This window comes from Acanthisitta chloris, unplaced genomic scaffold, assembly GCF_000695815.1.
Source record: "Acanthisitta chloris isolate BGI_N310 unplaced genomic scaffold, ASM69581v1 scaffold1969, whole genome shotgun sequence".
Lineage (NCBI taxonomy): Eukaryota > Metazoa > Chordata > Aves > Passeriformes > Acanthisittidae > Acanthisitta > Acanthisitta chloris.
The window spans coordinates 29,117-50,007 of record NW_008689573.1 but is presented as its reverse complement, the minus strand read 5'-3'; the positions used below and the strand labels follow the sequence as shown (position 1 = coordinate 50,007).

At 36.1% G+C, this 20,891-nt stretch overlaps 1 protein-coding gene across 1 annotated transcript in view; it reads left to right on the top strand.

Annotated features, from left to right (window-relative positions):
* EPRS (glutamyl-prolyl-tRNA synthetase) overlaps positions 1–20,891 on the top strand; it is a 35,593-nt gene that overhangs the window by 2,241 nt on the left and 12,461 nt on the right. Inside the window, exons 3-19 of the mRNA XM_009081449.1 lie at positions 3,139–3,238; positions 5,001–5,157; positions 6,225–6,364; positions 6,992–7,092; positions 8,274–8,400; positions 8,933–9,125; positions 9,490–9,661; positions 10,630–10,863; positions 12,334–12,418; positions 12,767–12,826; positions 13,120–13,140; positions 15,190–15,300; positions 16,940–17,076; positions 17,820–18,027; positions 18,465–18,577; positions 19,186–19,303; positions 19,414–19,785. Of these exons, the coding sequence (XP_009079697.1) occupies positions 3,139–3,238; positions 5,001–5,157; positions 6,225–6,364; positions 6,992–7,092; positions 8,274–8,400; positions 8,933–9,125; positions 9,490–9,661; positions 10,630–10,863; positions 12,334–12,418; positions 12,767–12,826; positions 13,120–13,140; positions 15,190–15,300; positions 16,940–17,076; positions 17,820–18,027; positions 18,465–18,577; positions 19,186–19,303; positions 19,414–19,785 (2,449 nt within the window). The remainder of the gene's footprint in view (positions 1–3,138; positions 3,239–5,000; positions 5,158–6,224; positions 6,365–6,991; positions 7,093–8,273; positions 8,401–8,932; positions 9,126–9,489; positions 9,662–10,629; positions 10,864–12,333; positions 12,419–12,766; positions 12,827–13,119; positions 13,141–15,189; positions 15,301–16,939; positions 17,077–17,819; positions 18,028–18,464; positions 18,578–19,185; positions 19,304–19,413; positions 19,786–20,891) is intronic.

Genomic DNA, 20,891 nt, shown 5'->3' with positions numbered 1-20,891 from the left:
AAGAGCTTGTCATTATGTATGGAGTTCTGCAAAAAAATCAAAGCACAGGATGATTCACAGTCATCAATCATGATTGTTTCATGAGTCTCAAATACTGTTTTCTGTTAAAAATGTTAGACCTGAATTCAGATATGAGTTCTTACTGTAACCTGAGATTACTAGTCTTTTGCTGTGTCTAGGGATGGCACGGAGTTTGTGATTTTGAATTAAAGGAAGAGAAATGTGACAGGTTGTATTTGGGCTTAATTGGTACAGCATTAATAATTGTCAGTGTGTGTTATGCACATGTGGGATACGGCTTACGTAACAGAGAGTTAATTGGATATTTTTTAGTTGCATGTGAGAGCTTTTCCCGTAAGTAGTCTTAGGTTTTGGTTTCATTTCACTTCGACAGTTTAGGCAGTGTATGGATGCATATACCAAAAGACATGGATGCACAGAGTACCCTCCTGTGACACATGGGGATGATCTTGGAATATTATAAATTTATATACTTGGCTTTGAAGTAATATTTTATTAAATAATTTGTATTATCTTGCCGTCTTCCTACTGCATTGCAAAGTCACTCATTCTGGCCATAATGGAGCTTGTCAGAAATGTAAAGCAAATGCTCTTCTTTTGCACTTTGGCCCTGTGTGGGTAATATCTGGAATCATGGTTCCATCAGATGGAAATTTTTGTGTGTTAGTGTCCTCTCATCCCTGGCACTGAATTATGTTTAAGAAGTTATTCCAAACCTCAGTATTGCATTCATTTTCTCCTGCTTGGTTGTACAATCATTTTTAAAATTGATTCTCTATTTGAAGTCTGTTATATCTGTAACCTGAGAAGCATCAGCGGAACTCATATGTCAACAATGCTTTTGGTAAATGGATTTCATGGCACCAGTTTTGCTGAAGCTATCTTGTTTTGGCATGACTTAAAAATCACTTGGGATGCTTCAGATTTTGGTTTTGGTTTTTTTTTTCAGGAATCCATTAGTTTTAATGACTCAACTTGAGCAAGAAAGAACATTTTATTCACAATTCTTCTAGGTTCAGTTTTGAAGTGCAGTTAAAATCTGGTGACAAACTTTTCAGCTGACTAGATGAAACTTAGCTGTCAGCTAGATAGCTGAAAAGTTTATCACTAATTGGAGATGATTAATTTTATTTTAAAGGTTATTTTTGAAGCCTTAGCTTCAAAACTGCATGTAGCAATAGCTCCTAAGCAAACCACTCTGCTAAACCCTGAGTGCTTTATGGAGTGCTTTGGTATACCTGTGTCTTCTCAGATAACAAACTGCAGTACAACCTTTCTGTTTTGTGTTGTAAGCACATGCATACTTCAGAGTAGTATTACTCGTATGCAGGTGAATGTAACCATTCTGCAGTGCTTTCTACAAATTAATTCAGCAATTATTTATTACAATTGGAAATTATTTGTGGTTTGTTTGCTTTTTTTCCTGCTCCCAGATTGCAAAGAGCTGCCTTAATGTTTTGCAACTTTTCCAAAGAAAGGAGGCCAGTTAGCTATTTGAGTGGAAGTATTTTTTACCTGAAGAAAATAAAGAGATTTTAAAGCAGATTTTACTCAGACTAATATTGTCCCATTTCATACATTTATTCTGTTTTGCTTGAGTAATCAAGAATATTTTAGTATGAACTAGTGAAAACAATCAAAAAGTACATTTTACAGACTTTTTGTAGGTTCAAACGTATCGGAAATGTTTCATTTTTCTAAGTTTGAAAAAGCTTCATTAAAATCTGATAACAGTGTGAAATTATGTTAAACTTTGTGTAAGTTAAGCACCCTCCTGTGACTTCTGGTTTTAGTTATATTTTAGGGATCTTCTCTATACTGAGTGCTAGATACTTGAAAAGCTAGAAGAAGAAGAAAAAGAAACAATTCCAAAACAAAAACAAAACCCACACTCCACAATGAACTGCATTCCTTAGGTTTTAGTTCAGTTGACCTAATGATACTGGCTGATCCATTTGTCCTAAAAATGGGCCTCATTGTACTTGTTAAGATATCAAGAAGTCTTCTGTATAATTATCAGATCTTTCATTGATTTTTGCAAGGCTTGAGGGCTATCAGAAATTCTTTTATTTTTATGAAAGACACAATAGGTATAAAAAGAAATAGAGAACAATTGCCAGAACAGAACTGAAACCTTGGTTGAACAAGTTAAAGTGTCCATTAAATTGAGTAAATGTTCAGAAGAACACATAAAGAAACTCCTTTTGTTGATGTCATTGCTTGTTTAGGAGCAATTGGAGCTCTGATTTTGCAATCTACACGTACATGGGACTGTAGAGATGAGTATTATCTGGAGAATTGATGCTTGTGATGCATCTTTTTTCTAAAGCTCTTTAGTAAATATTGATTTATCTTAGGTAAATTTGAAGCTAGACTCCTGACAGTGTGCAGCTTATTGTACGTAACGTAGAAAAAGGGAGATGAAAAGACAGGAAGAATTATGCTCTTTGCAGAGCCTTTCTTCTCCAGATCTATTGAGACTTTTCATAAGTAGAATAGGTAAAAGAAATTCAAATTAGTCTTATATCTGGAGAAGACTGGGTAAAAACCAGAAATACAGGCAGGCAAGTTTATTCATCAGGGGATGGTCTCTGTGAAGAGTGAATTGAGGAAAGTGAGTAACAAATGAACAGGTTTTTTTCCCCTGACGCTAGCCCTTATAACCATGGCGAAGACTTCTCAATTATTCTGTTGATTCTTAAGGAATCCTCTTCAAAGTCATCCTTCTTTTATGAAAAGAAAACAAATCCTGATTAGCTACTTATATTCTGGAAAATATGTAGCTTGGGTTATGCTTGTGCACTCTGTCAGAATGTGGAGAGAGAGTTTTATTATTTGAAAGAATAATGTATTTTATTTTCTTAATTTCTGTCTATCCAAACAAAATTCTTTCACGTGTAGAATCTTATTGTTCCATCTGGTGATAGAAAATCAAGACTCATTTATTCTTTTGCTAGGTTTATTTATAGGGGTTTTTTTAGGCTGGTGACCTGGTACCTGTTGGCTTAGCCAGAAGTTATTTTGTGTTTCCTTTAACATGTTTCAACTATGTGCATATAATTAAAGTTGAACTGGAGATAGTAATTTAATATGCCTTTTTCTTGCCTCTTTGTTTAGCCATGTTTCGTTTACTGATGTGAATTCAATAGCTCGGTATCTGGCTAGAGCTGCTGCATCTGCTGGGTTGTATGGTTCAAATCTGTTGGAACACACTGAGGTGAGGAGTCATGCCTTTCTACCTTTGTTTTCCTTTCCTTTTTGCCTGCATTCAGTTTGTGGGGACTTGTTTTTGGGTTTGGTTTTTTTGAACTTGTGTTTGTTGTTCTGTATTTTACTGTCAGACTGAAGTTTCAGCTATGTGGGATGCTGAGGGTTTTGTTTTGCTAAGCTTGCTCCTTATTCTAAAGAGCAAAAAATCTGACCTTAGAATGGTTTGCCCACCCCTGCGACAGCAAGTCTGAAAACTAGCAGTTCACTAACTGAAGGTAATTCAGGATGGAAGGTGATACAATGTGTTTTTCACACCTTATGTCCCTCTGCTTTGTTGCCATCAGTTACTACTTAGTAACACTGTAGTGTAACACCAAGGAACACTGTGTGACATTGAAATCCTGAAGTAGGTTTTGCTGTATATGATGTACAAAACCCTGACACCAGTTTCACTTGTTGAAATGTGTCAAGACATCGCCACGTAGATGGACTGTTCCTTCCTTTTTGTGTCAAAGAGAGAACTTTGGTCTCCCTTGCTTACACAGATTACTAAAAGTTATTAGGAACTGTGGGTATGATATGACATGAAATGGAGGGAATTTTTCTTAAGTCTAGCTCAGAATAATCAATTATATGCTGAATTTTAAGTTGGTAACTGAAATTGACAGATGAATTGAAATTTATTTCTTCTGAAATCTGTGGAGGGACTGAAGGACTTGATTCAGGTCTTTTCTACAACTACTTGAAGCTGGTGGTAATCGTTCTTCAGCCTTTATAGCTGGTCTTGAGGGAAGTGTTGTCTTACTGTTTTGCTTGTAAGGCATTTTAAAAGTTGAAGGTTACCTTGTGGCTATTTAAACTTTCTATCCAAACCTCTTGTTTTTACGTTAAGCCCAGACCTCTGCAAACATGCTTTCAAGACTGGTATTTCTGGTAAAATACTTCTTTTCACTTCTTCATCTTTCAAAAGTAAAATTGTACTTCAAGAAATACAGTGACAGCTGCATTTGTGGTGCACATATTTTGGAGCATAACTGCAAAAGACTGAACTGAATTCTGTGCTGGTTGTAATTACATCTGTGCTTGCCACGTTGGCTCAAGTATTGGAAGGATTCCCGATGCAGTTTATAGAACACTTAGACATGAAATAGGATCAAAGAACTAGAAGAAACACTTTAGCTCTTACAGGGTTGAGAGATTCACTTTATAAGCAGGGTAGCATTATTAACCAAGTGCCTATTAATACTTTGAAGCTTTTGTTTATGTACCAAGATACGGAGAAGACTGTTTTGCAGGAGAGGGGTATGGGACATGACAGGAGGAGGGATTTAATTACTTCAAATCTAAAAGGAGATGAGGAAAAGAAGATAGGAACCGGGCGAAAAATGATGTACTTAACCAGCAGCAGTACCAGGAAGATCAAATAGGTCACAAATAAGTGTGAAAAATAAGTACCTAAGAACTATTGGTTATTTTAGCAATGGAAATAGCTTCAGTGAAGTTGGTATTTTTGGGAGTTTGAATTCAAGCTGAAGGAAGAAATTAAATTTCATCATTTGTCATAGTTCTGGGTGAATTTTTCAGTATAATTTATTTTAAACATTCTTGAAACATATATATTATGATGTATTATCCAATATATTTAATGCTAATGTTCCTGTTAATATTTCTTGTTCAGCTATTAAATGGATTGTATATTATTTCAGTTATTTAACAAACTTAATTATTATTTCTTGAGTAACTAACCATCTTTTGTCCTTTAAAACTAGATTGACCACTGGCTGGAGTTCAGCGCTACGAAGTTATCTACTGCCAGCCAATTTCTTTCAGCAGTCCAAGAACTCAACCACTGTCTGTCTCTAAGAACATACTTGGTTGGAAACTCTCTGAGTCTTGCAGATTTGTGTGTTTGGGCTGTAATAAAAGGTATCAGTATATGTTTGCTATTTCATTGGCTTGCAGTCAGTGTATAACAGGAATCTCCAAATCTCCATTTGATGACTCTTAGTTGTATGGCAGACTTTATGCTATTATGCATACTGCTTTGACCTGTGCATCACTAGTGATGGCAATAGTATAGCTTAGGAAACCCTAGAATGTAAAAAAATTGTTATATGTAATCTCTATATGGGACATTTTAACTTCTTTTGTGTTCACTGCAAGCGCATCTTTTTATTACCTGTTGCATAAATATGAAAATGTGCTGTGTAAAATTATATACATAGACTTTTCCCTGTCATTATCTTAGTAGAGGAAATTTCTACAGTGTTTAGTTTGAATTAATGAAAGAGTTATATGTTCCTCTGTGAAATATCCTTTGGAGGTTTAAAGAAGCTTTGATGATCTCTTTTTATGGGTTTGGTTTCTGTATTCCCTTAGCTCCGTTTCTAAAGTAGATATGTGGTAATCTACCATTCAGTATAACCAAATTCCTCTTGAAAGTAAAACGCATAATCAAGATTGAAAGCGAGCAGCTTTTAGTATTTGTTCAAAGTTGGTGCTCTTGAGAGAAATCTGAAAGGAGTGTGCTTTTTTTTTCCTCTTCTTTCTCCATCACAATCTTTCTAATGAAGTTAAGTTCCTTGAAAATTAGATTGATGAAATATAGCCCCTCAAAAAATAAAGGATAGGATTGATACATTCTTTACTTAGGGTAAAGCTTAGAAAACATCAAATGTAGACACAATTATTTCTCTCTTGAAATAAAGTTGTTACTAATTTTAAGGTGGATGATACATAGAAAAATGTGCGTTCACCATTCCCCACCTTCTGCCTTCATGAATCCAGGAAAAAATGCAGTATGCTTTGGATTTGGAGGGAGTTTGTTTATTTGATTTGCTTCAATGTGGCTTGTGTCCCTGTGACTATCTCTTCAGAAAAGAGAAAGTAGATTTTAAAAAAACACTATCTTTTCTTTAGTCTTAAAAATTACTGTTGATAGTCAATCCATTTTTATAATTTAATAGTTTGAAAAATTATTTTTTTTCTAACAGATAATAACATCTGGCAAGAGCAATTACAGCAAAACAAAGCTCCTGTACATGCGAAGCGATGGTATGGCTTTCTTGAGGTACAGCATGCTTTTCAGTCAATAGGAGCCAAGTGGGCAGCTGGTACACCCAAAGTTAAAATGGTAAGCCTTGCTCAGATCCTCTGAAGATAGTGGCTTTATTTGTGTGAAGAGCATTTTATTTTATAAGTTAGAGAACTAAAAATTAAAAGCAACTAGTTGTAAACTAAAGTTTTGTAAACTCTTGTTTACAGCTGAAGCTGTTGCTTTCAAATTTAGAAAGGCATGAGTGGTGTGGTCCAGTGCTTAAATGGAATCATGTAATTCTTGCACCTCTTAATCAGCACTGCTCTTTGGATATATTGCTTGCTTTTTCTAAAGAGATTTTGAGATCCTGATGGGTCTCAAAGATTGCACTCTTTGGTTGATTGAACTTATTGATCACATTCAGGTTAAAAACACTAAGATACAAAAACTTGACTAGTAATTGTTTTGTTCTGTGGAATAAATTAGACAACTTAGTGGGACTTTTCAGTCCTAGGTCAAATTTTTAGATTCAAAAAACTCTGGAATTACTCTGGTTTTGCTGTGCCACAAGCAATGTGAAAGTTGTGGAGAGATGAATTTGCAGCCTTATATGGCAACTTTTTGAGGTCTGGTTTGAAAGGAGTCTTTGGTACACAAACTATTTATCTAGTTTTATATCTGATTGTACAGTGATCTGTAATTATGTGTCTGTTAATTTTTAAGGCAACAGAAAAGGAAAAGAAAGCGGATGTTGGGAAATTTGTTGAACTTCCTGGTGCAGAGATGGGAAAGGTCATTGTAAGGTTTCCTCCTGAAGCAAGTGGGTAAGAAACATAAATACTCTAAGAAGGTTCTATTTGTGTTTTGTCTTTAAAAATGCCATAAAGGTGCTTTGGTGAGGATGTTAATCAGCTTATAGACAAGACTATTGAGCCAAATGATTACTTAAAGCTTTGTCTACAATAGAGTTGTATGTTCACTTCTGTGCTTCGTTGTACTGTTGCCTGAACTTGGAATAGGGAGGTTAGTTGCCAGCAGGTGACATGGTGCCACACAGCAGTGGGATGTGGAGAAGCAGAAGGATGGCGTTTACATGGATGTGTGTGCATTGCCAGGAGCTGCAATATGTAAATAGTGTCTTTATGAGTTGAGTCAAAGGGCTTATAGTGCTTTCCAAAGAAGCTTAGGTTTGAGAAGGGAAAGATGTGTGGGATAGCCTTCCTTTGGGAAGCTTGACACCATATGTGCACTGGAGGCCCAGGGATCCAAACTATATAAAGTATCAGAGCACAAACTCTGTAAAGACCACACAGAGGAGATGTGATGAGCCAATATAATAGATTCAATTTTCAGCCAGCTTTTAATTTCTGTTTCTTTTTAGAATTGTATAATGAGCTGTAAAATTTCCATGATTGAATTTCTTAATTAAACTGGCTGATGCACATCATGTGACTTCTGTAGTTGTTTCTTACCCCATTAGCCCAGTGTAAACTGTTACTCTAATAATGTAAGTTAATATGATTGTAATAATAATGACAATAATAATGATAGCTAATTATCTACATGTATGTGTGTAACATATATTGTTCTCACCTAAGAGTGAGTAGCTTTATAGCTTATGTTAAAAATATACATCAACCATCACTTCAGGAAATTCCACTCTTCTGAATGTGGTAGGTTCAGATAATCTGGTAGCTGCTACTGGGTAGCATCAACAGTTGGTTTAAGTTAGTCTGTAAAACTGGAGAGAATTCCAGTCCAATCTTTATATCCCAGTGACACTCTAATTTCCAGATTTAGATATTTTTAACAGTTATCTACGAAATTTGTGGTAGAAGAAACATAATTGACTTTGATAAATGTATGTTATTTTAAGAAATATCCTAGGTTGGGGTTTTTTTGTTACACTTAGGTATTGTTTTGCATTCTTTCTTCTTCCCTCACAAAAAGAAGTCTAGCTAAAGTAGTGCTAGTGTATATATTTACTTTTGTATTTCCTTTTTAGGTATCTGCATATTGGTCATGCCAAAGCTGCCCTGCTAAATCAGCACTACCAGGTTAACTTTAAAGGAAAACTCATTATGAGATTTGATGACACAAACCCAGAAAAAGAGAAAGAAGACTTTGAAAAGGTATGATAAAAGCACAGAGAAAACTATACACTGTGTAGCTAATTCATAGGTAAAGGATGTGTAGCTCTCCTCTAGCACACTTTTTTTTTGCCCTAGGTTTTTACAGTATCATTATTGCACCTAAGTCTTATGCTTGGGTGAAATTTCCATCCACTTTAGCTTAAAAAGCTTAAAGCCATTTTACTGATAGCTGATTTCTTCCTGTTCTCCAATGTTTATTTTACAGTATGCAGATAGGCAACTCTTGCAATACACTGTTTTAATTTCATAAGCGCTCCTTAGTCCGTAATAAGTACTTTGTTTCAGCTCTCATCTACTTTTCTCATCCTACCTCCTTGAAGTTAAGTGTGATCTCATATAGGCTGTGAGTGAAGGTTAAGTGTATGCCTCTCTTTTCTTTCATGCTTATTCTTATGGCTTATCCTTCCTGGGCAATGGAGTGCTAAAAGCACCTCATCTGGTATGAAGAGGATAAAGATTTAAGAAAACTAGCTTTCCTGAATGTTACAGTATACAATTTCACACTTTGCAGGTTATTCTTGAAGACGTTGCAATGCTGCATATCAAACCAGATCAATTTACATATACCTCAGATCACTTTGAAACAATAATGAAATATGCTGAGAAGCTTATTCAGGAGGGGAAGGCATATGTGGATGATACTCCTGCAGAACAAATGAAAGCAGAGCGTGAGCAAAGAGTGGAATCTAAACACAGAAATAACTGTAAGATATTTTAACCTTCAATCTTGCTTTCCTATCTTTGGCATCAAAACTTAATATTTATTAACAAATATGAATGTGAAGATTAATTGTATATCTTTAAGGTCCTTATAGAAACTTGGAAGTGTTCAGTTCTTTGTTCTGCAAGGCTGAAGTAAGTGTACATTTAGACAGGTGCACTGAACTTGTGTATGTATGAATTCACCATTCATTACCAGTTAAAAAATTCAAAATGTGAAATGTGTGAAAATGAATTCCAGTGTCTAAGGAGGGGAGTAACATTGATTTTTGTTGCTGCAGTAATAAAACATGGCTCTGTATGAACTTCATAATACCTTAGAAAATGATTTATTTTTGTTGTTCTTAGGTGTTAATAAGAATCTACAGATGTGGGAAGAAATGAAAAAGGGAACAGAATACGGACAAACTTGTTGTCTACGAGCAAAAATAGATATGAGTAGTAATAATGGATGTATGAGGGATCCAACTCTTTATCGTTGTAAAAACCAGCCTCACCCTCGTACTGGAAGTACCTACAAGTATGTCCACTTCCTCCTTGCATGTTCTGTAACTTTTGCTCCTTTCAGGGCATCTTAGTAAACTTCTTTTAATACTTGGAACCTGCCAGCATTTTTCAATCAGAATGTGCCACGAGTCTCTTGACTTTCTGAAACTTGTGCAAATGACTTTAAAACTTGTGAGTTGGCCATTATGGCCAACAGTCAATATTATTGCAGTTTCGGTCCATAAATACACTGTATGTCAGTGGAAAGCTTTGAGCCAAAACATGAATTAAAATTTAATGTCTGTATCTCAGACAGCAAAGCTGTTTGCTCTAGCTCATAAAGCTTCAACAGAATTATGGCAGTTTTACATTGCTACGATTCTATATTGCTGCACAATATCACTGATCTACTCACCCGAGTGGCTGCTTCTACTTTCACAACAATGGCTGGTTTTGTGCAGAATGAAGAATTACTACATTGTAATTGAACTGTAATTGATTGCATTGAAGTTATCCGGCTCAATTGGTCAAGGCTAGGTTCAGCACCTATCTGAAACCTCTGTTTCCAGCTTTACAACTCCATTTTTGGAAACATTGAAAACTATGTCTGTATTTGTCTTTAAACATGAAAACTTTGCTCATTGTTTAGTCAAATAATGGTTCTTTTGGATATTTAAGGGAAAAAAAACCCTGTAAGTCAAAATTTTGTGTGTTTAAAAAGAACAGTAGCAGTGTAGGGGTTTTTTTTAGGCTTGAATATTAAGGCTGTGATTAAGTAACTTCTTGAAGGCTTTCCTTGTTTTAAAAATGTATCACCCTCTGGATCTTTTTGTGGACTATTAGTTGTGTATGTTTTATTTTAGTCTTGATCTGAAAGTTTTCAGGATCATACATTATAAATATTTATAATACATGAAAATAAATTATGGTTAGTTTAATTGTTTATGTGGGAGGAAAGTGTCTTGTTCTTCTGCCCTGCTAACTGAAGGTCTTTTTCCTCAGGGTTTATCCCACGTATGACTTTGCCTGCCCTATAGTTGATAGCATTGAAGGTGTCACACATGCATTGAGAACAACTGAATACCATGACAGAGATGAACAGTTCTACTGGATCATCGAGGCACTGGGCATAAGGAAACCATATATATGGGAGTATAGCAGGCTAAACCTCAACAACACTGTGCTCTCTAAGAGAAAGCTTACGTGGTTTGTCAACGAAGGGCTTGTGGATGGATGGTATGTTACATGGCTCTGGTTCAGTCTTTAAGATGCTTGTGACTGACGTGCACGTTTTTGTTCTTGGACAACATAAGTCTATGTAAACAATATTTAAGAACATAGATTAATCACAGTGGCTTCTACATGTACAATGTATATGTTTCCTACTCTGCAATAACTGTACTTAACTATTCATATCCTCTAACAAATGTGAGGTAGTTTATTTTTGGACTCTGGTTCTTGCTATGGGTGCCATATTTTCCACTCTTGAGTCATCAGATGTGCTCCTAAGCAATGCCAGAAGAATGCCTGGATTGAAGAACTTCTGGGCCTATCCATCTAGTCAAATCCATCCTAGTTCCCTCCTGCCTGCAATCCTCTTCCTTCTTTCTGTTAATTTTCTCATGTTAATTTGATTTATGCAGAAAGTGCTTGGTGGCCTGGTAGCATAAGTATTTACCTAGAAAGGGTGAGCTGTGGATTTACACTGAACTACACTACAAGTAGTTCAGATTCTAGAGAAGATATTTTGTTGATTCCCACAATGGGCTGGGATTGGGAGTGCACAGTCTGAAGTCCTCCTTGTAGTACAGGAGTCTGAAGAAATCCATGGATAATGCTAAAGTTAGACAACTGCTTGTAGTTCTTTTCCTGGCCTGGTTTTAGGTGATTCTGTGTTCAGTCTATGAGAACATCATTTTGTGCAAGTTCCTAGGCTGCCTGGTTGTCTTACATGTGCCAATTGTGGGGGCTTTTTGGTTGGGGTTTTTTTTTGTTTTGGTTTTTCTTTTTTTTCTGTTTGTTTGTTTGTTTTTTGGAGTTTTTTTGATTGGTTTTATTTGTTGGTTGTGTTGGAAGGCTAAATTCCTAGCTTGCTCCTCCCCCTTCCTTTTTTTTTTTCTTCTAGAGGTGTAGTTCATCTTATGATGACCTCTCCTTCCCTAAGCCTTCCTCTTAGGTCCTCAGCAAGGTTGCATTTTTCTTCCCATCAAATCATGTTACATTTCAGATTAGGCCTTTTTATTTCCTTGCATAAAAGAAAAAAAATCAGAAAATTCTATCACATTATCAAGAGATAACATTGTCCTTGTCACTCATCTGTTTGTGGTTTCTGTTGAGCAAGAAATAATCAATCCCTGTTGTTTCAGGTTCTGTGTTATTCAGGTGCTATTGGAAAAGAGGAATGGGATAGGGACAGTACTTCTACCTTGCCAGTTTTTGAGTGACTTAAGATTGCACAGATATAGAAAAAGAGTCACTTCACTGAGAGATCACTTCCCTTCCTGAGGTGAAGTAGGAGAAAGTCTGCACTATACACTTTGTATGGATAAAAGCTCAGTTAGGTTTTCTCATCTATCTCTTAGTTCATTAAGCAAAATAGACTGAAGGTTCCCCTTTGATGTACGGCAGTATTAGTAATGTTTTTGAGCAGTGTAAGTAATTAGGTAGAACTTACAACATAGCTAATGAAATAACTTTTTCCATTAGGGATGACCCAAGATTTCCCACTGTGCGTGGTGTCCTAAGAAGAGGCATGACAGTTGAAGGGCTAAAACAGTTTATTGCTGCTCAGGTGGGTGTTCTCTTCTGATTCTTTGAATCTCCCTTGGTAAGGACAAGTTTTTATGAAGCTTCAGTTAAAGGACCTGTTGCTGGGAGGTTTCTTCTTTTGCAGGTTTGTTGCTTTCATGCGTGTTGCTTCAACAGTGGGTTGGGCCAAAATTAACTGCGGGTCTTGGCAAAATGGGCTCACAAGTCTCTTACTTTAAAAAGTGTTTATTTGGCAAGCTCAAGATGCCTTTCTAAACAACTTTTGATGAAAGCAAACCACAGAGGGTTTGCAGTTTAAAAGACTTTATTTTAAATTAATCTAAGAGCTAGCGTATTTATATTAATGGGTTGGTTTGGGGTTTTTTTCCAGGGCTCCTCTCGATCTGTTGTGAATATGGAGTGGGATAAAATTTGGTCCTTTAACAAAAAGGTATGTGTTTACTCGAATTCTATGCTACTCCTGATATCCTCTTTCTGGGATATGTAGAGAAACCAGTGTTCATCGGAGTGCTTATCACAACAAGTAGCAGTTGCAGTATGTTGCATCATTTGGCACACTTTCAGGAAAATGGAATGTCCTCCCCTTCCAAACCTGAAGAAGCACTAATCCTAATGATTCTCCTATGCCAATACTTACTTGCCTTTCTTAGTAGTATGAGGAAAGATAATGGTATTTGCTGTAAGTCTGATATGAAAACTGCATTTCATTTTTCTGCTTTCAAGCTGCGAGCTATCTGTAAGAAGGTATTACTTAATGCTTTTTACCTTAGCATATAGCTTACAGTGCTGTAAGCTTACATAGCATAAGCTAATCATTTTGCAGCTTCATAGCACAGACACATTTGCTTGTATAACAGGAGCTCTACAAACCCACTGAAAATGCATTATTCCTAGTTTTAAAAGGCTGCCCATTTCTGGTTTGGCCTATTTGTTACCATAAACACAAATCTTACTCGATTTGACTTGCATTGGCCGTGTTTCCTTTCTGTGGCAAAAGGACTAACACGCTGCATATCCTGCCTATGGAGATAAAGCCAGCACTGCTGAAGTTTCTGACTGAATGTCAAATCAGGAATATTGCATCTTGACACAATTAGTTGCTTTTTGGCAGCGGATGCTTGGACACTATAATAAGGCGAATTGTTTTAATGCGGATTGCATATTTTGTGTGATTGTGGAAACACCTGTTATTTTGCATTGGGATTCCTGCTTGGTTTTGCTTAGAGAGTACTCAGATCTGTTCATTTAAATAGTTTTTGCTTGTCTGGCATGTCTTTTATTTCTTTATGTATTTTGCATTTGATGTGCTATATACACATAGGTTTATGAATTGGTTCTTTCTGTTGCTGCATAAATATATTTACGACTAACAACTGGTTTGGGAGGAAAAAGTCCACAATGGACTGTCAGGGCTCATATTTTTTTTAATTGCCTTTTAAAGTTTCTTAGACATCTGTCTCAGCTCCTTGGACAGCACCATATTTGCTGGCCAATTTTATTTACATGTTTCTGTGCAGATAGTTTGCAATCTGCAATATGAGCAAAAACAATTGTTTACAGGTAGTTCTGAGCTCAAAGTGTTCATCAGTGTGAGAGCTCTTTATTTTATGTGTGATCCTGTAATTATGCTACTGACTTTTTTTTAAACATTTGTCATCTGAGGAGGGATTGAGTTTTAATGAGTACAATAAAGAGCCTGATAATAACACTGTAAAATTCAGTCATTTAGCTACCAAAATTATGATATTGATATGCATAATGCACCTATATTTTGAGATACATACACAAGTCCCTTTTTGAAGTGTATGTCTAACATTTAGGAGTCCGACTTCAGTGACTACTAACTTAGAAGTGACTTCTTAGAAGTGCATCATCATATTACCTTACTTGCTCGTGTCAAGTAATTTGATAATATTTTTTTCTAAAATTGCTGTGTAGTTTTTTCATTTGAGCAGGAGTAAACTAAGAACAAAAGTCACTTTTATATTAATAAAAGCAGGTGTTTTCCTTTATGTTAAATTCCAGTTAAACTGTTAGATCTTTGATATTCCTTTTGGCCTTAGATGGCTGTTTGACTTGAATTATGTACTTAAGTGCTTTTGAACAGTTTGACAAACCAGTATGTCAGGTGTAAAAATGCTGTGAAAAACTACAGCAGCTGAGTTTGATAATGGGCAATAAAAATATAGAAAGACATCTTAGTGCTACCTTTTTCTTGTCAAACTTGGATTGTAGAAATCCCGATGAAGTCAATGTTACGGTGTTGCCTTATTATAGTATCTAAGGTGTCTGTATTAAAATTGCAGACTTAATTGGTGCTTTCTCTATAGCCAGGTCTGTCCCTGATTCTGCTGGAATACTAGCCTGGAAAATGAGTATGGGATCAGGTCTTATGCTGCTGGAAAAAGAACAAACTGCATGGATAAATTATTGCTTTAAATTCAGTCACCTAGAGAGAAAGTGGTCCAGATGTAATAGCCAATGTGCATAGTAAAACTATATCAAAGTACACTGGGTCATGCTTTTGATTACTTCTGGGGTCAATAGTACCCAATCCATAGTTTTTTACTCAGCATATTGTAGTAAAGATTGGAAATTATAAATTATTAGCACTGTTTTCTTGCTTTTGTATAGCTTTCGATGAAAGTAATGTTAAAGCAAACATTAAAAAATGCAGTAACATAAAGAATGCCAGTTAATATTCCTTTTTTGTTTGTGGTTATTGTTTTGTACAGCATCTTATTTCTCTGTCAATGTCATATGCTCATGATCCACCTCATTTGTTTTCTGTAGGTTATAGACCCAGTAGCACCTCGGTACACTGCTTTACTGAAAGATGCAGTGGTCCCAGTAAATATTCCTGAAGCTCAAGAGGAGATGAAAGAAGCAGCTAAACATCCAAAGGTTCTTGCTTTACTCTCTCAATATTCTTGTATTGCAGATCAGTAAGTTTGGAAAGTACCTTGGCTTGGAGCAGTCAGTAAGGAGAGTCCTGCTTTTAACTTGCTCAGACAACAAGAGCTAAAACGAAGGTGTACTTTTTTTTTTCTCAGAATTGTCAGAAACTGGGCAGCTACTAAACATGTCTGTTCATTGAAGAGAGCACAGGGAACTGCTTCTGTAAATATGTGGAGTGCATTTAGAAGGTGCAGTGAACACTAAAAACTCTTGGGGAGTTTTTAGAAGAGTTGAGGCATTGCAAGTACGGAATCCTGCACAGACTTTTTTTTTGTTGTTTGATACTAACTTTCACAGAGAAGTGTAAATATAAAATTTTATTCAAGCTTTATGGGTATAAAACAGTAGACACTGTTTATCCAGAACAGCAAGGGACACAACAGATGGTTTTTAAACAGTTTATAAAATTAGGCTTATGCAGAGAAGTGGTATATTAGCCTGTTAATTCTATTAATCTCTGGATTATTTTAATATGACTTTTAAATTTGTATAGGAAATACTTATTACCAAAAGGTACGACCTTGCTAATTTGCTAATCTTAGTATGCAGTAAACAGTGTAATACCTCTTAAGAAAGGGGAATGTGTTACTGATACAATTTTTTTTGTCACTTCAATTAACAAAAAATGCTTTTTTTTGAGTGTAGCATCTCAAATTGTGCATAAGCTTCACTGAAAGCATCTCTTAGACATATGCACTTAGACTAAGAAACAAGTGAATATTGCTGAGGCTTTGATTCATTTCTTTGTTTTGATTTTCTTGCTCTTGAGTGTTCCTGTAGACATTTTTTGTAACTGCGAGGTGGGCATCTAGTTTGCTCTCTTCCCCATGGCTGATAACAAGGGAATGGGTTTTGAGCAAAAGTAAGGAGAATTGTGAGTCTTCAAAGGTCAACAAGTCTGAAATTTGGTGTGATGCAAACCAGCACGTTGAAACTTGGATATCAGTAATAAATCCTCTCTCCAGTATATAATTAAATAAATACTGACCAGAAGAAACAAATTGCAAACCCCTGACCAGCTGAAAAAGTCTGAACTCCCAGCTGTCTGCTTTTTAAAAAAGAAAATAGTTTATCTTGATTACTGAGATGTTTTAAAGCTGAATCTTTTTAGTGATATGAGTGAGGTAGTTCCAGTTTCTATCTTTAAAGATTTATGCAGCTGGAAGAAGCTCCATATATGTTTCCATATTAACTATATAAAAGAGCAAAAATGAGATTTGTGAAATTAGTTTTGAAGGGAATTTGCATAGCGAAATGGAAACTTGAAAAAAACTTTGGTTTTACCTGTGAGATCTTAAAGATGTGTGGATCTTAAGGAAATGGCATATGCTAGCAGTGCTGCTGGAGCTAGTATTTGATAGAAGATAGGATGTTTTAAGTGTACGGTCAGAGGAACTCATGCAACACCTGTGAACAAGAAACTGAGGAGTTGTAGAAGAACACTGGAGCTTTGCATTACTGTTACTGTCCACCTTCTATCTTTCTGTCTTGTATTGTAAATAAAGCAGTGTTTTAGCACTGCATTAGCTTTAGTTATCTTCTATAATAACAATCTATCCTTTGGAATTGAACTCATTATTCACAGAATGCCGATGTTGGGTTGAAACCTGTGTGGTACAGCTCCAGAGTCCTGATCGAGGGTGCAGATGCAGAGACCTTGACAGAGGGAGAGGTGGTTACATTCATAAATTGGGGCAATATTATCATCACCAAATTAAACAGGTAACTGGTTCACTGGGAGATGAAATTCAATTTTGCTTTTCAGCTTATTGGTGCTTTTGTTTTAAGAGGAAACTTGTAACAGTAAAATATTAATGGTTGGCCATATATGTCCATCCTGTGATTCTGTACACAGATATTTACTTTGAAATATGACACAAAACTTCAATTTCAGATTGAAACAGACACAAAACAAATTTTCAGATTCAGGTCTGAATTCGCTAGTCAGTCCTGATCCTGCGCGTCCCTCTCATCCATGTTTCTGCAGTAATCTGTTTCCACTGTGAAACAGCTTTTTCAAACAGAAAAAAACCTGCCTGGAATTTTAGTAACTTTCACCCTGTAATAAATACTACTTTTGCATACTAAGAAACTAAACCTGTCAGAGTTTCAGTTGTGGAACTATTGAGGTGGTGAAGGAGACTATTAGTGTCATCACAGTATCTTTGCAATAGCTATGTTGAGACAGTGGCAGAATGGGGTGAGCTGGAATAAATATGTAGACATTTTTTTCCCCATGTTTTTTACTGTACCTTGATATTTAAGAAAACAAAATCAAATGAGTCTTCAACAGGAGTAAATACACTGTTTCATTTTCTAGTGAATATAGTCTTTGATTTTCTACATCTCACTTCAAAACTGAACTCTGAACACTTTCTTTTCAGTGAATCTGTAGATGATCTGTTGTATTGAATCAGAACTGATCACATTTAGGCTTTCCTCTTACTATTTCTGTTTTCCTGTAGAAATTCAAGTGGAAAAATTGTGTCCATCGATGCTAAGTTGAATTTAGATAATAAGGACTTCAAAAAAACAACTAAAATCACTTGGTTAGCAGAAACTCCACGTGCACCTCTCATCCCAACCGTCTGTGTTAATTATGAGCATCTGATCACTAAGCCAGTACTGGGTAAAGATGAAGACTTCAAGCAATATATCAACCAAAATAGCAAGGTGAGTTATCATTTTGTTGCCTTTACTCCACAAAGCTTCGTGTTTGGGGATTTTTGTTTAGGGTTTTTATTTTCCACATTCAGTATTTCTATTTGTTCTTTTTTGATTTAAGTGTTTCATTTGTCAAACACGTAAATCATGCTGGTGTATCTAGTTTCCGTGTTTCCATTTAATCTCTCATAATTTCAGAATCAAAATTTGACTCATGTTTATTCTCAGGTGTTACCTGGCTCTTACACATTTGGGACCAATAGTTTGAATATTTGTCTTGATACAGCATCTTCTTGCTAGTACTTGTTCTGTTGCCCCTGGAACTAACTAATATTTCAACACTTCCAAAATGAGAAAATCACCAGTATCATTCTAGAGCTCCATTGTATTCCTTACTATTTCTTGTGCTCTGTTAGACATGTACTGATTTCTGTTAACACTTACAGCAAGAAGAATTGATGTTAGGTGATCCTTGCCTTAAGGAGTTGAAAAAAGGAGACATCATCCAACTGCAGAGGAGAGGATTCTTTATTTGTGATCAGCCCTATGAGCCAGTGAGGTAACCTACCTAAGAATGACCTAAACACACTACACAGAATTTGCTCTAGCTTGCTGTGCTTTAATGTTTTCACACACACATTGGCAAGAGTCACATTGTCTGCAAGTATTTTCCCCTGACCTTTCTGTGGAATATTTCTGTGGTCTGCATGGCTTCTAGCTTGTACATTTCTGCCCCTTTGAACTGTCTAAGCCAAGTATATTGCACTTTTGATGCACTCCAGCTAACTTGAACTTAGTAAAGAGATCACTGTTTCCCTGTTATTCAAAGTATAGAAATTAAGGAACAATGCTACAGAATAAAATAGGCATTTCCTAATTAGAGTGTGCACATATTATTTAATTGTAACACTTTAGCAAGCTATCAAACATCCACACTGCAATTATTACAGCATAAACATATAAATATTATAAAATAAACTTGTATGTCACTGGAATCAGTGCAGATCCCTAATTATGTAAATTTGGGTAACTACAGTTGCATACAAAGATAAACTTGCAGTTGTGTGAGAGCATCTTTTAGAAAGATTAGAACACTTGTTTCAATAGACATTTTGTATGTATCTTGTATTTCCTTTATTGTTGTGTTTTCTATAAATCTTTATATAGTCCTTACAGCTGTAAAGATGCCCCATGCATTTTGATTTACATCCCTGATGGACACACTAAGGAAATGCCAACATCTGGGTCAAAAGAGAAGACCAAAGCTGAAACTGCAAAGAAAGAGGTAAACTTGCAGTTTAGAAAGGTGCCATAAAATGTATTTCTGTGCATCTATTCCTGTACCAGATTATCATGCTGAATACTTGGCTTTTTTTGGTTTTCGTTTTTTTTAAGGCTGGTTCAGCTATAAAAGGAAAATCTACTCCACTTGTTGGTCACACCTCTACTCCAAGCTGTACTGTATCTGAAGATTGCCTGGCCATTTACAAGAGGGTGTCTGCACAGGGTGATGTAGTTCGTGACTTGAAAGCTAAGAAGGCAGCAAAGGAAGATATTGATAAAGCTGTGAAATTATTGCTGGCCTTGAAAGCAGAATACAAAGAGAAGACAGGCCAGGAGTATAAGCCTGGAAATCCTCCAGTATCTGTAACAGCACAGTCATCAAAGCTTGAGACTTCTGGTACCCTGGACAGTAAAGCTCTGTATGACAAAGTAGCAGAGCAAGGAGAAGTGGTCCGGAAACTGAAAGCTGAGAAAGCATCTAAGGTGACTAATTAGACTATATTTCTTTTGTTTGGGTTTGCATAGCCCATTGTCCTCTGTCTGTGGAGGTGAATAGGTGCTTGTGGATCCGTGTTTTCATTATGATCATCATTCAGACTGGGCTCTGTTCTGTTTTCCAATACTTACTTCTTTTGCTAGATTTGTATGACAAAGTTTGTGTTAATATTCATAAAGATGCAAGTGAATTCCCTTATTTCTTAGTCTGCTGCTCTGAAATGTGGACAGGATTCACCCCACAGCATGAGTTGATAAGTATTCAGATCTGGTCCTTTGGGTTAAAAGGCCCTGCAGCATTTATTTATTTAACTCAATGTGGTCAAATTATGTGACTTTGTAGGATTGACTTGTTGCTATTTATACCTTAAAAACAAAACAAAGCCCCAAAATCAGAAAGGAAAGATCCAAACCCTACAGATATTTTTGAGACATCTTCCTCTCTGTAACTGTTTATACAAAACATAGCTACTATTAGCTGTGTTCTTTCCATTCTTTTTAATGCAGAACAAGAAGAAATGGAAAATTACACACTTTGCCTAGTGGTTAAATAATGTTGATTGTAGTGTCTTGGTGGCATCATAAAATCTAAATAAGTGGGAAAATATAAACTAATTTATTATTATAATTTTACCTAGGGCAGTTAGGGTTGTGTATCCCTTAACGGGAAAATAAAATAGGAAACCAGTAGAGAAAATTTCCCTGAATAATTCTACTAAATAGCTAATAAAATGGAACAAGTGCACATAAACTGCAGGTCATTCTGTGAAAGTATTTATGGTACATTTGAACATCTTATGTCTCTATATCTTCTTTTCTTCCCTCTTTCTGCCCCTTCCTTTCTCTTTCAGGATGAGATAGGAGCTGCTGTGGAAATACTTTTATCTCTAAAGGCAGAATATAAACAACAGACAGGCCAGGAGTACAAACCTGGAAGCCCACCTGTGGTCTTTGTCTCTCCTCAGTCTTCTCCTGTTTCTACTCTTCCATCCCCATGTCCAGTAGACAGCAAGTCTCTGTACAGCAGAGTAGCTGAACAAGGCGAAGTGGTCCGCAGACTTAAATTGGAGAAAGCATCAAAGGTGTACTAGCAG